This window comes from Aedes albopictus, chromosome 1 (genome assembly GCF_035046485.1).
Source record: "Aedes albopictus strain Foshan chromosome 1, AalbF5, whole genome shotgun sequence".
Classification (NCBI taxonomy): Eukaryota; Metazoa; Arthropoda; class Insecta; order Diptera; family Culicidae; genus Aedes; species Aedes albopictus.
The window spans coordinates 170,823,373-170,838,950 of NC_085136.1; the positions used below are offsets into that span (position 1 = coordinate 170,823,373).

Here is a 15,578-nt window from a genome sequence, read left to right on the forward strand (position 1 = left end):
CCTCGGTTGGTCAGTCTGTTGATCAGCGAGATCGGATAGTCGTTGAGTCGCAGTATCCTCGTCACTATCATGTTTCTTTCCTGCTGTGTTCTGCTCGTTGAGAGGGTGTTTACTTTCTTGATGACGTTGCATGCTACGTTTATTTTCAGGTGCATCGGGTGTATCGAGTGAAAGTTGAGTATTCTGCCTGATGCTATTGGTTTCATATACCAATCGGTGGTGAAGGGCTGGTCTTCGGGTCGAACGACAACCATATCCAGGAACGGTAGTTTGCGATCCTCTTCATGTTCGACAGTGAATTGAAGCTTCGGATGGAAATCGTTGAAAGCTTGCAGAACCCTCTCTACTTCATTGGCAGGCAACACCAGGAAGAAATCATCGACGTACTTCTTCAATACATGAATGACTACATCAAGGTTGGGCAGAACTGTATCGAGAAGCATTCCGGTTGTGATTTCTGCAAGTACAGGTGACAACGTCATCAAGAAAGTAAACACCCTCTCAACGAGCAGAACACAGCAGGAAAGAAACATGATAGTGACGAGGATACTGCGACTCAACGACTATCCGATCTCGCTGATCAACAGACTGACCAACCGAGGAAACCCTAGCAGAACATCTCTAACACCTACACCTACAGCTTCACAAGTTCCAACGACTACGGAGAATAACAAAATTTACAAATCAATCCCGTATATCGAAGGACTGTCTCAACAGATCGCGAAATACATACGCCGATCTGATGAGTACAGCAATGTGAATGTTGTTCACTACAACAATTACACAGTGGCCCCGATGTATAGAGCTATGAAAGGGAGGACAGACACGTACCAGAAAAACAATGTCATTTATAGTATTAGTTGTCAGCAATGCGATGCGAAATACGTCGGTATGACAACTAATAAACTACAGACACGAATATATGGACACAAATCAGACGTAAACCTCCTTGACAAGACGATGAAAATTGAAAACACTTCAGATAGGCTAAATAAGTTAGGTAATTTGAAGGAGAGAACCGCGATGATGAACCACTGCATAATAACGGGACATAGATTTGATCTGCAAAATGCTAACATTTTAGATTCTAGTTTAAGAACAAGTAGACTACCCATCCTAGAAATTTGTCATATCATGTCAACACAAAACATAAACAAACGTACAGATGTAGAAGGTTTAAACACATGCTATACAGGTATAATGCACACACTGAAAAGGTTGTCACACAAAAACAGAAACAGTAGAAATGAATCAGATACAAACACAACACAGATATAAGGAATACAGAGAAACCATTTTATAAGATAGAAGACGATCAAGAGAAATAGGTGAACATTGACGAGTGAGAAGTGATTTAGTGAAATAGTGGGTGAAAACATAGTAGAGTGGAGGCGTATCGACGTGAAGTACTAGAATACCATACCGTAAGTTGAATTTCAGACACAAACCACAAGATAGACAGCTTAAATGAGTAATTTTTCATAGGACTTTTCCCGACATGCACAGACAACAGTACAGGCTAAAAGTTTATGGACAGTGACGAATAATTTTTTGTAAGTGCAGGTTTTTGATTTTTTTTTCTTTCCTCTATGTTATCAACACTTTTATGTTCAATGTTTTATGTTCAATGTACCCCTTTTCAAATACATATTCAGATCCGCTGATGAAGATCCAAACCGGGATCGAAACGTTGGAGCAAAAATAATTGTTTCGTGAGCCAACATACAAGACTGCAAGCCAGAAAGAAGTTAACAGTTAACAACAAAAAGTTCAGTTGTTGCAAAACATTACGCTTTATAATTTCTCCTCATTTGTGTGAACAAAATCCGAACAAAGGTTTTGTCTAAAAATTATCCTAATCTTATTCAGCATCATGCACGGCAGCTGGGTACCCAACAAACATTTTAGCGGTACAGGAGTGGAACAAAAATAACTCTTGAACAAACTTTAGTTTAAGAAACTGTTATTCAACTAGTTCTGTTTCTTGGGTATGCTGAGAAATTCTCCTCTGCCCAACAACTTCTATCCCTACCTCCTCGTGGTACCGACCGGAAACTATGAGCAACCTTAGGGAAGATCGGGTAACCAACCCCGGTGGGAACTTTGGTCGAAGGCTGACAGGGAGGGGTGGGGGTGGGTTTGCTTTGGCAAACCTGAGCGTCTGTTCTCCAGGAGAAGCGGCTCACAACAGCGTCTGATCCCCATGTTTGGGGCGGCTGATCTACGTTCGAGTGCCAGGGAAGAACTCTAAGCTAAACTGTGCACTATGGTCTTCCGGTATGTAGGGGGTTGGTGTCAGGCCCTGAGAGCCAGCCGTAAAAAAACATTGTAACGGAAAGCAGCTACAGAATAATGCGAACCGAGACCAACGGCAATGACCCCAGCGAACAAAAAGGATTGGAAAGTCGGTACGTGGAGCTGCCGATCTCTCAACTTCATTGGGAGCACCCGCATACTCGCCGATCTACTGAAGGACCACGGGTTTGACATCGTAGCGCTGCAGGAGGTGTATTGGACAGGATCCATGGTGAGAACGTTCAGTGGTAATCATGCCATCTATCAGAGCTGCGCCAACACATGCAAGCTGGAAACAGCATTCATCGTGATGGGTAATATGCAGATGCGCGTGATTGGTTGGTGGCCGATCGACGAAAGAATGTGCAAGTTGAGGATGAAGGGCCGATTCTTCAACTTCAGCATAATAAACGTGCGCAGCCCACGCTCCGGAAGCACTGCAGTGATGATGACAAGGACGCATTTTACGTGCAGCTCAAACGCGAGTACGATCGCTGCCACGTCGTCAGGTAGGCCAGGAGGAGGAATGCAGACCGACGATTAGTAAGTTCAGCGTCCACCAGCAAACGAACGAGAACGGACTACGAATCATTGATTTCGCCGCCTCCAAAAATATGGCCATACGTAGCACCTTTTCCAACACAGCCTCCCTTATCGTTACACCTGGAGATCACCACAGCAGACGGAATGTCGAATCGACCACGTTCTGATTGATGGACGGCACTTCTCCGACATTATCGACGTCAGGACCTATCGTGGCTCCAACATCGACTCCGACCACTATCTGGTGATGGTCAAACTGCGCCCAAAACTCTCCTTCATCAACAATGTACGGTACCGGCGAACGCCACGGTACAACCTAGAACGACTGAAACAATCGGATGTCGCTTCAGCATACGCGCAGAATTTCGAGGCCGCGTTGCCAGACAAGGGCGAGCTCGATGAGGCCCCTCTAGAGGACTGCTGGATTACAGTGAAAGCAGCCATCGGGTACGTGGAACGGAATCGACGAAACGAATGGTTCGACGAAAAGTGCAGAACGGTTTTGGAGGAGAAGAACGCAGCAAGGGCGGTAATGCTGCAGCAAATGACCCGACAGAACGTGGAACGTTACAAACAGAAGCGGAAAGCGAGCCGAAATTTATGGAGGGATAAAGACGGAAGCCTTTCGACGGACGAATGTGAGGTGATCGAAAGATGGAAACAGCACTTCGATCAGCACCTGAATGACGTGGAGAACGTAGGCACGGCAGACCATGGCAACGGAGGAAACGACGACGCCAGCACCGACGAACCGACGTGACAGTGGTGTTTCAAAACTGTCCCCTCCGCTCGCTTTGCTGGTCGACCATTAAGACCAGCAAAGCGAGCGAACCCTTCTGCACCCAAAACAGAGCCATAAGCGCGTTTTAGCTCACAGTGTTCTGTGCTCGAAACGCGCACGGGATAAGCGCAAAACACCCATGCTTGATGGCGCACAAACGCTCACAAAGTACATGCTGGTAGGCAGATCCGAACACGACCGGATCCGTCTGGGTAGTAATGATACGATATACGGGGATACATTCGAGGTGGTGGAAGAATTTGTCTACCTTGGATCCTTACTGACGGCTGACAACAACGTGAGTCGTGAAATTCGGAGGCGCATCTTCAGCGGAAGTCGGGCTTACTACGGGCTCCAGAAGAAACTGCGGTCGTAAAAGATTCATCCACGCATCAAATGTACCATGTACAAAACGCTAATAAGACCGGTGGCCCTCTACGGACACGAAACATGGACCATGCTCGAGGAGGACCTGCAAGCACTCGGAGTTTTCGAGCGACGCGTGCTAAGGACGATCTTCGGTGGTATGCTGGAGAACGGTGTGTGGCGGAGAATAATGAACTACGAGCTGGCTGCACTTAACGGCGAACCCAGCATCCAGAAGGTAGCCAAAGCCGGAAGGATACGGTGGGCAGGGCATGTTGCAAGAATGCCGGATAACAACCCTGCAAAGTTGGTGTTTGCAACTGATCCGGTTGACACAAGAGGGCGTGGAGCGCAGAGAGCAAGATGGGCGGACCAGCTGGAGCGTGACCTGGCGAGCATTGGGCGCGACCAAGGATGGAGAGCAGCAGCCACAAATCGAGTATTGTGGCGTACTATTGTTGATTATGTCTTGTCTTAAATGTGATGTTGAATAAATAAATGTATGTATGCTTAATTAATTCGTCATAAAAGTGCTTGTAAAATGTGTGATTTTTAGTTGGGCATAAAGCCTGCGCACTTTAGAATCGGTACACTTTCAACCGGCGGCAGATCAAAAACGGTATCACTTGAAAAAAAAAATGTTGTTAGAAGCAATTGAAGCTTATCTATGCTTATGTAGTTTGTAGGAAAAATATAAAATTTGCTATTTTATTTTTTTAGATGAACTATAGATCTGAATTCGTAAAGAGTGCCAGTTTTTTTCTGCACAAATTGAGCAAAAACCAATTATCGTCAGATTCAAGATTTGTGTCGGAATACATAGTTATCAAACCCATCAATTTCGCTGTAAAGAATCGTTGTAGGTATAATGATTGTTGATTAAGGGAGGTAAAATATTCCATGGGTGTTTTTAAATTTCCAATATAGCTATGGTAAGCCTACGAAGGGTTTTATGGAAAATCAAAGGCTTGCATAGATATTTCAGGTAAAAAACACTGTTTTCGCATAAACTTTAGTTCGGCAAATACGCATACGGGCAGGATACTACAAATACAGGGGATGGCCAAAATGTTTGGGATTGGCACCTTTTTTTCTCCCACAAAAAATCAACATGCTGTAACTGTTCATAGAGTGCATCAAAAAATCAACGTTTAAAAAGTACCTATGTTTTAATAGTTCGTGAAGCGTTTACATAGTGTTAGTGTACGTTCAAAATTTCATTCAATTCGGTTCACTGGTTTCCGAGATATGACAGCTCAAAAATGAGTTGTCTAAAAAATAGTGTTTTACCCGAACGGTTCTAACTTTGCGAAACATTATTCAATCGAGCCCAAATTTGCACCAATGATGCACATATAATAGGTTGACAAACAGTCAAAATTTGAGATTTCTTGATGCACTCAATGAAAAGTTATAGCATGTTGATTTTTTTTGTGAGAGAAAAAAAAGTTGCCTATCCCAAACATTTTGGCCACCCCCTGTAGTATTGGTATACAAGAAACCAATGATTTGACGCAGAACAATTTGAATAATCATGGCTCGCAAGCTGCATGGACGATTGCTGACGAAATTCATTGGATGTGTTTTGATGGCGTGAACGATTCTTTAATAAAACTGAATCTACTCGGGATTTGTTTTTATTTGTGATCATAGAATTACATATATAGTTTCATAATCTGTATGACTTTAAGTGTTTCATACATGAAAACTATCAAATTTTAGGCTTATAAGGAGGATTTAGCCTTACTGTGAACAAAAACTGCTAATAATTCCAAAAATTAACCAGGTTTCGATATGAATAACAAGGTGCGGCAGGAAAAAATGCGAAAAGTTCAAGGCACTATTACACGCTAAATATGGGATATATATGACTATTTTTTCTATACAGTGTATCAGTCCATGTCTATATTCTAGCACTGCAAAATAAAAATAAACATATTTGATGTTTAACATGTGATAATGTAAGCCTAATAAGCGGGTATCAATAAACTGCGCGCCCAATGGTCATTAAACAAAATGACTGTAACAGTAAGAAAATTAGCTTAAATTCGATGAACAACCAGACCACACTGATCCAGAGCCATGTAGTTTCACATGCTAAAATAAATAAGTACATATATTTGATGATATTGTAGAGAAAATTAAAATTTTTGTTTTATCAGATACGTAATTTAGCGACCTGTGTGCTATTCTGCGGTTTGAAAATTCTGATTGTCTTCAGCTTCGGGCGCCGCCCTGTAAAGGTTAGTGACCAAAATGGGAAAAAAATTAATAAACTGTTCAGAAAATTTGCCTATTAGAGATCATGGAACATTGAAACATAGATTGGTTGACGTCAAATGGACGAAAACGAGGGTTGAAGTTGAAAAACACTCTCGCATTTTTTCCTGCCGCATACTGTATGTTAGGCCACTTGAATTAGGGATTGTAGATCCAAAAAACATTCCCAGGATATATTTTTTCATAAAAAAAAATGGGTAAAATTAAGCTTTGAATATAGCGTGAATGGACAATAAGGTTTTAAGTTTTTTATGGTCTTGTGAATCATGTTTGTCAAGAGTTTAATGTCGTAACTTGTTTTGAGCATATCTTTGATGAATATAATTTTGTTTCTTGTGGAAATACCAGCCCGTATGCTGTGAAATTTGCAAATGTTGACGATCATTTGTTGTGCAAAATAAAATGGCCTGAATTTCACAATCATATCAAAATTACATTTTAAAGAAATAAAAACTCAATTTTTCATATTTTCAAAATACAATAAATAAGCTTCATTTGCTTCTTACAACATTTTTTTCTAGGTCAAACCGTTTCTGATATGCAGCCGGTTGATAGTGTACCGATTCTAAAGTGCGCAGGCTTTAGTCAACCAAAATTGAAAAATTAAAAAAAAATTTAGTGTTTTGAAAAACAGTAATTTAAGCCTTCATTTTTATGCTCATTTTTATGTTAAGGAAATTTAGCCATATTTGTTTACCGTAATCTGGGGGAAAGTTGATCAGCAGGGTAAAGTGGATCCACGTGCAAGATTTTTTGCCGAAAATCAATAATGTGATTAATCTTGAAGATTGTATGATGATATGAAACGATCAGTGTACGCAGAATGTGGCACCGCAAGCGAAAAATAGGCAACAAAGAAGGCACGGCAACAACGCTTTGTTTTTTTGTTAGCAGATAATGACAAAATCGCTTCCGAGTTTGTTCACAACAAAAACGGTAGGAATATTTGTCTCGTTCTATTCACATCGTGATTTTCGCATTGTTTTACAACTGAAACTCGACTCTGAGGTTTGCAAGAGTCGTAATTCGTCCAAATGCTTATGAATTCGATGATGTGGGTTGAAAATCTCAGCAGAAAAACCGGAATATCGGCACACGCACGGCAAGCGATGTTTGTTATATTGCTCTCATCGCATGACATACGTTTGTTGCGGAGCGGCTTTGTTGCCGACATGCACCGCTTAGGACAAAGCGTTTGTTTTTCGGCGTGATCCGTTTTTCGTACCCTGGAAACGATATGAAACTTTTCATGGAGATACGTAAAGCATCTGATCTCGAAATATTTCAAAATGAAATTGATGTTTTCTTCAGCTGGTGTAGCAAAAATCTGTTGGAACTTAACGTTAAAAAATGCAATTCAATTACATTCACGAGAAAATTAAACATAACTCATAAAGTGGTAACTCTAGGTGAGAAAATTGTTGAAAGGCGTAATCTGGTAAGAGATCTAGGCGTTATTCTGGACTCGAAACTAACTTTTGTTGATCATTATAACAGTATTACATATAAAGCAAGTAACATGCTTGGGTTCATCAAACGATTTAGTTTTAATTTTAATGATCCTTATACAATTAAAACACTATATGTGACATACGTAAGACCTCTTCTAGAATATTGTAGTGTTGTTTGGGCTCCATATCAGGTTGCACACATTAACCGGATAGAGTCGATCCAAAAACAGTTTTTGTTGTTTGCTTTAAGCAAACTAGGCTGGGCTCACTTACCGCTACCATCATATGCGGCACGGAGCATGTTGATTCATTTAGATAGCCTCGAAAATCGAAGAGATTTTGCCATGATTGCTTTTATAAATTATGTTATATCAAATAGAATATGCTCCCCCACAATATTGGAAAATTTGAATTTCTCTGCTCCCACTCGTTTATTAAGGAATAGAAACTTATATACTTTGGGCACTCTTCGTTATAACTCAGTCAATCCCAAACCGCAGACAGACGTTCAAGTTTGACTCAGCAGCTTGTGTAAAAAACATGGCCGCCACAAATTGCCAAGTGGCAATCAGCGAACAGATGGCGTTAGCGACGTTCATATCCAATCGCTGCCTCACATATGCGTTGCGACCAACAACTGTCACCACGGTCGTCTTCCAGCCGGATGGCAGGAAAAGACCGCACGTGTTGCACGCTAATAATGTTTCCACATAATTTGTGCAGAGTAAATGACTTTTATTTAATGTCTAAAATCTTTTGCACAAATTAGCGCAGGACTCTTGTAAAATATTGTACTTATTATTACTTTTATTTTACATAGATTTGCTTGAATAAAACTGCATTTGGATGAACTTCACTCGCATTGGGAAATCTTTGTGAATGTGACGCAGATGTAGGAATGGTTTTGACAGTGTTTGTTTTGATTTTATTTTTCGGTGGGTGGTGAATTGGGTGGTAAGTAAGCGGCTGGAAGCACGTGGTTTCTCAAACTGTCAACTGCACGCGACTGCACTGTGGCAATCGGTTGCCTAGGTGTCGCTAGTGAAAATTTACATAGAAAATTTGAATAAATTTGTTCGAGCTAGAACGTCTGTCTGCGCCCAAACCAATTGACTTGAAATTTAGTACACGGCTAGATACTAAAGGGTGAGTCGATAATTATTGTGCCATTTTCAAACTAACGTAACTTTTTTCCTATATACTTCACCAAAATCAACCAAATTTTGCACAGTTTCTCCTTATAGTCTATTGTTTACATATAAGGCCGGAACAAATCTCGTTTTCCTATTTTGACACTTTGCTCGTTGACTCGTCAAGGGGGGCATGATAAATAATAAATGAATTTGATGAAAAATTACCCAAACAATTAGGCAAAATCGTCAAACTCATCGGATTTGTTAAGAAATTTTCTCGACAACTCTAATTTCACTTTAAAATTTTTAAATTTTTTAATCATTTTTTTTTGTTTCCTCCCTTAAAATGTCGAAATCTGTCTAAGAATTTCCAAGGGGGGGTGTTGATATAAGAGAAAATCGAAATTTGTGTCAGCCTAATGAATTGAGAAGTTATCAGTGAGTTTCCGGTCGATACAAAATAAATTTAGCTAACAGTTCTAAAAAAGATGTTGTATAATCACATGCAAAAATAAAAAAATCATGGTATCGCGCCTTGGACCATGCGCCATGATTATACATTATGGGATCATCTTAATGTTCATCAATAGGCTTCAGGAACGGTTGTCAGTGAAACATAAGCTTGGAGCTGGGTGAAAACCAGGCACGATGCGCGCATAAACAAACCAGAGAGCTTTAATTATTTGTTTCAAGTGGAGCCTGAACATGTCCACATGGAGGGCGTTAATTGAAAATGTCGTGAATTTCACTTAAACGCATCCTAAATTTGAACCTATACCAATAGTTGAAATACACTGAAAAAATATTTTGTTGTATTGTACGAAATCGCTCGTCCGGTTTACGAATGCCATTCGTTGTTTTCTGCAACGAAAAGATTCGTAGTGTGCCTGAGTTCGTTTCGTAAAAAAAATCACTCCGACACAATAACACAGATTTTTTCTGTCTCTTTTTTTGTCGGACCGACATAAATCATATTGAAAAAAAAAAAGCAAACGCATATCAGCTTGGTTTTCACAGGCTCCGAGCACGTATCTTCTGATTGATACCTACCAGTGCTAGACATCCATCTGTAGGCGCTTGTTGAAACCGTTCGGAAACAACCAGAACGCTTTCTACTCTGATTCAATTTATAAATAACTTTTACTTTTAACTGAGAGCATGCTTCCTTTCCTCTTCTCGCACACGCACCGTCATATGCACATGAAAACAGGTTGCTTTGCTGCGCTCCACTCAAACATCTGTGATGACTGCAAAGCGTTGTTGCATTCTACGAAGCGAAATTTTCTTTTTACGCATGGTTAGTAAAAAACGTTTGACATTTGTTTATTTTGTTTCATTCTACAAAGCGGGAGCTAAAATCTACGAATGAGCAAGCTTAGCGTCTGTCGGATTCGTGATTTCGTACATGATACAACTTCATTTGTACTGTTTCAGCGTGGTGGTACGAATGGACCGTACATTTTACGCAAATTGCTTTCAATTTACGAAAACTGGTTTTACGAAGCATATTCGTTGAGCTTTTACGAAAGTATTTTATCAGTGTACATACATATACTAAACTACTGTAAAAATTTGGTTTCATTTCATTAACTGTAGACAATTTGCGAATTAGTTGAAGGTAGGGTGGCACAATAATTAACGACTCACCCTTTATACGTACACTGTGGTGCATAATTGATCGGACAAACGCCGATTTTCATACAAAATGGCCAAGTTTGAGATGCTGTAACTATGGTTTGCTTTGGTGGATTGAGCTCAATTTTTGACACGGAACTTCGAATATGCTGAATTTTGTGTATACAAAGGATAAAATGTTTTCGTTCACAGGTCTGGGCGTGGCAAGACGTTGAAAATATTGTAAAAGTGATCGGACAGCGGCACGCATGTAAATCAAAGGGGTACCGCTGTCCGATCACTTCTGCAATATTTTCAACGCCTTGTCACGCCCAGACCTGTGAACGAAAACATTTTATACTTTGTATACACAAAATTCAGCATATTCGTAGTTCCGTGTCAAAAATTGAGCTCAATCCACCAAAGCAAACCATAGTTACAGCATCTCAAACTTGGCCATTTTGTATGAAAATCGGCGTTTGTCCGATCAATTATGCACCACAGTGTATCTCATCGCGTTCCAAAAATTGTGTCAATTGGTTTAGAGTTGGCTAAGTTATAGCAGAAAAGTGCCCTAAATAGGACCTCTGCCAAGATGGTTCCACTTCCCTAATTGTTTAAATAATTATATTTTTTTCGAAAATCAAACGATTTTTAGCGAAATTTCCTACCTTTACCTGCGGATTATTTTGCTGTTAATGGATCTTGAGTTTATTATTTACATACGAAATACACCAGCTGTAAGATTTCCGAATCCTTTTATCAGATTCAGCATCATCAAATTTAGTCTCGATTAGAATCGATTTTTTCTCACCTTTTTTTTGGTTAAAAACCCTTTTAATAATTTTCGATTGTTCTTCAAGTTGTTCTTCAACAAAATCCTCAGAGATCATTCCCAGAATGATTCGAAAAAAAAAATCGATGATGACAAATTGATTATTGCTGGCAGATACGCTCGTATGATATCGCGAGATATAGATCTAGAATGGTTTGAACTTTTTATTGCACAAATCATTTAGATATTGTAAATAAATTTTACGAGACGTTCCGGATCAGTAACTGACAATGATTTTTCATAAGGGCCTAACTGACTTGATCGATTTCTCTTCATCGACTCTCTCTTTCGCTAATAACTTGATCAAAACAAATGAAATCATTATTCTTTTTGTTTCTTTAGCAAGATGTAGTCGTCTTCTTCGCATTTCAACCAAAAATTCTTTGGAAATCTCAATATACATTCTTTAATAACACAAAGAGAGGATCGATGAAGAGAATTTGAAAATGTCAGTTAGGTCCTAATGAAAAAGCAGTGTCGAGTTGAACACTTATTTTATGAATGAAAAATTATTGACGATCTTGCGGCAAATACGACGCACAGGCAAATAAAATTGTCCCACCACAAAATGTTCACACCGGTTTCAGCATACATTGGTTGAAGTCGCCGCTACAGTTTTTCTGTAGCGGGTGCGTATTTGGTGTTTCGATTAATCGGTTTGTTTAGGTGCCGGCCAGAGTGGACGCGTCACGCGGCGCGGCGCGGAAAATTACACGCAAAGGAATAGCAATCAATAATAAGAAGCTGTCAAATCGTATGGGAAATCCGCGTCGCGTCGCGTGACGCGTCACGCGTCCACTCAGGCCGTACACACTAAGATCAGCTCGGTATTTTCCCCATCTTTTTACTGAGTTCTCAACAGCAGATTTAACTCGGTACGCTCGGTTTATTTATTTTGCGGATATTCTGTAAATGAGTTACCGAGCTCAGCTCACAAACTGTCAAAAGTTACTGAAGCACGGTAAATATCGTTACTGGTGAACGGTAAATACGATTAGCAAGTGTACCGAAATAAATCTGCTGTTGAAAACTCAGTAAAAAGATGGAAAAAATACTGAACTCAGTGAAAAAATTACTGAGCTGGAACATCTGAATCTTAGTGTGTACCCTTACGCGCTGTTTCCTTTGTTGTTGGATGTGTGAACATTTTGCTTTCAAAGATTGAACATTTGTACGATCGTCGAGAAATCCTTGCAATGCTCAATAACAGAGGATCGCAATACACGGTAAGGGGTAATACACACATTATGTCACGCAAAAATCAACCTTTTTCAACCCCCCCTCTCCCCCCTATGTCACACTTTTTGTATGAGCCTCAAATTTTTTTGTATGGGTCGTCACGTTATGCAAACCCAACCAACCCCCCCCCCCCTGAAAGCGTGACACAAATTGCGCATGGCCGTAATTTCGAGCTCTAATGGGACAACACAAAAAATGAGTTAAGGAATCGCTCAAGTAATTTTCGTTCAATGCATTATTTTTGCGTGACTGGAATGGCCAAGAAATTTAACACAGCAAGCCCCATTTGATTTGACGTTTTGTTTCAGTTCCGTACTAGGATCCGAAATAAAGCGACGCTTTCTCATTTCTTGAACGATTCCTTGCCTGAATTTTCCACGCATCGAGATAGGCCAAGAAATTTCTTGCGATCTGCGTACTACCCATAAGTGCGAAAATATCATCAGTTTGTTTTTGCAATATTTTTGATAATGTCTAGAATATTATACGGCTTAAAATGATATGATTTTCGCGCTTGGGCCAGCGCTGAAAATGCAATTTACTCATTTTTTGAGCTGTTCCCTTTTAGCTCAGATTTGTGTGAATCTTGCTCATTTTAGAATAACTTTTTCATAGAGTGTATAAACACTGTTGGAAGAATGTCTACGAGAACTTTCTTGACTTGAAGTTTTTTTTGTTTTAATCACTATTTCCCACTTCTTGCAGAGTACACATAATTTAAGTCCTAGGAGTAACACTTTAAATTTCCAAAACGACAACGTCCTTGGCTAGACCGAGGAACCTAGTTGCCTTTCTCCTGTCTTTGTTTTGAACGTTACCAAAAGCCTGAGTAAATCCAAACATAATGGCACAGCATTCATCAAATTACGTATTCATCAACTTAGCAAATTGAAAACGTTGTTCATAAGTATTAACAGTTGGTAAATTTCACTACCTGGCTTAAATCGTTGACATTGCCATTAGCACTAGCTTCATGATTTTTCTCGGACACTGGGTAAGATATAGTAGCTATCTCGGGCATGGTTAAGCTATTTTTGTTGTGATCCTTTTCGTTTCGTAACAAATGAACTTAGCAGACAATATTATACAAAATGTTGCCATAGAAACACCACATTTAGAGACAAGGCTGGTAACGGCTGACACTACTTCTGATACTGAAGAAAGATTGATTGTGAATGACGAGACGTGCACCTCGATGCCTTTTCACGGCGATCTTATCAATGTACAAATGATAAATTTTATAGTGTTCTAAATGTTTAACTAGCGAATTGTGGCTATTAAGCAGTTTAAGCAGTATAATAGCGTTATTTACCTGTTTTGACAAACTTGGGAGTCAAGGCGAATCTGTCTGTAGATATCTTTTTCACTGCGTTTCGGTAAAGGTCCGGACGATGTCAAGAGCACTTGGCAAAGATAAGTGAAAACACATTCACGTTATTTTCGTAGAATAATCGATAACAGCGGTTTATAACAGGATGGATGTTTTGTAACAATGCTTAGAATCGTTATTAATGTTATTAGTTTATTGGGAGTGTTTCGATTATGCTTTTTCTTCCTGGCGTTACGTCCCAACTGGAACAGAGCCAACTTCTCAGCTTTCCGTGAGCACTTCCACACTTATCAACTGAGAGCTTTCCTTGCCAATTGACCTTTTTTCTTTCGCATATCTGCTACACGAGATACTCTACCCTATGCTCAAGAAAGTCAATCAATCCTGGATCGATTGAGAATCGGCAGGATTTCAGAAAAAGGAGAAATAGTATTTTGACCATAAAGATGATCATCGTGAAATTACTGCAGACCCACAAAATAGCATAGCATGGCATAGCATAGCCGACCGCAAAGTTTCTAGCATTTCACAGAAAGATAAAAAATATTAATAAAATCAGTGACTGTGATATTTGTTGAACATCGCCGAAAAGGATTATCATAGTCCTGCAACATTTCATTGGAGAAATGGAGAATTGATTATCTCACCATACAAAAATCCAGCTTACTACTTTTAATCTAGTACTTCACCGATTGCTTCCTATTGACTGAGTTATGTACACTGAACGGCGGCTTGCGGTGAAAATTACTATTCTGAGGGTCAATTTAAATGCACAACGCCACTAAATTTGTGCAGACTGAGTTTCGTTTGAATACAACAGAATTATGTTTCCAATTTTACCATGGATTCGATTTTCAATTAAAAAAACGTTTCTGTTCGCAACCGGATTCGAACCAAGAACCTTGACATTACCAGGCCCGCACGCTACCACTCGGTTATCGAACCGGTTGATGTGAGAAGAAAAAAAAAACGCACACAAGAAGCGTTGGTGGGTCGATGATCATGTTTTGCCATGGTAAATATAAAAATATATTTATACATGTCATTACTGCAAGCCGCCTTTCAGTGTAGCTTGAGCTTTGCATGATTAACCACCCTTAGATGTTACTCCAAGGGCCCATATAGCCGAGGCGGTAAACGCACGGGTATTCAGCATGACCATGCTGAGGGTGACGGGTTCGATTCCCGGTCAGTCCAGAATCTTTTCGTAATGGAAATTTCCTTGACTTCCTTGGGCATAGAGTATCTTCGTGCCTGCCACACGATATACACATGCAAAATGGTCATTGGCAGAGGAAGCTCTCAGTTAAAAACTGTGGAAGTGCTCATAGAACACTAAGCTGAGAAGCAGGCCTTGTCCCAGTGAGGACGTTACGCCAAGAAGAGGAGAGGAGAGAGGAGATGTTACTCCATCACCGCCAGACCAGCTACACTCACACAAGGAACCAATGGGATATCTGCCGGGGACTAGTAGATATCTTCATTGTGTGAATGTTGGTGATCTTTTATTTTTAGGCGACAGGCGCCTGCCCGTTCAGGTTGCAGGTCAGTGTGAGGAAGGGGAAGGAAATGATGAATGCAATCGTTTGTATCAACAGCAGACAGAATATGCCTCTGCTTCTACACCAATTCATGCGGATGTCAGTGTGTTTGTGGGATATTGTTGGCAGAGGGTTTACACATTGGTGCGTAGATGTCAGGCGTAAGGTGA

At 40.1% G+C, this 15,578-nt stretch overlaps 1 protein-coding gene across 2 annotated transcripts in view; it reads right to left on the reverse strand.

Annotated features, from left to right (window-relative positions):
• Positions 1-13,742, reverse strand: part of LOC109406368 (sodium-dependent nutrient amino acid transporter 1) — a 56,720-nt gene extending 42,978 nt beyond the window's left edge. The window contains exon 1 of one of the 2 annotated variants that reach the window (XM_029858338.2): positions 13,472-13,742. In XM_029858338.2, coding sequence (XP_029714198.2) covers positions 13,472-13,558 — 87 coding nt within the window. In that variant the 5' untranslated portion in view covers positions 13,559-13,742. The remainder of the gene's footprint in view (positions 1-13,471) is intronic. The other variant, XM_029858337.2, reaches the window with a different exon arrangement.
• Positions 13,743-15,578: the final 1,836 nt, after the last annotated feature.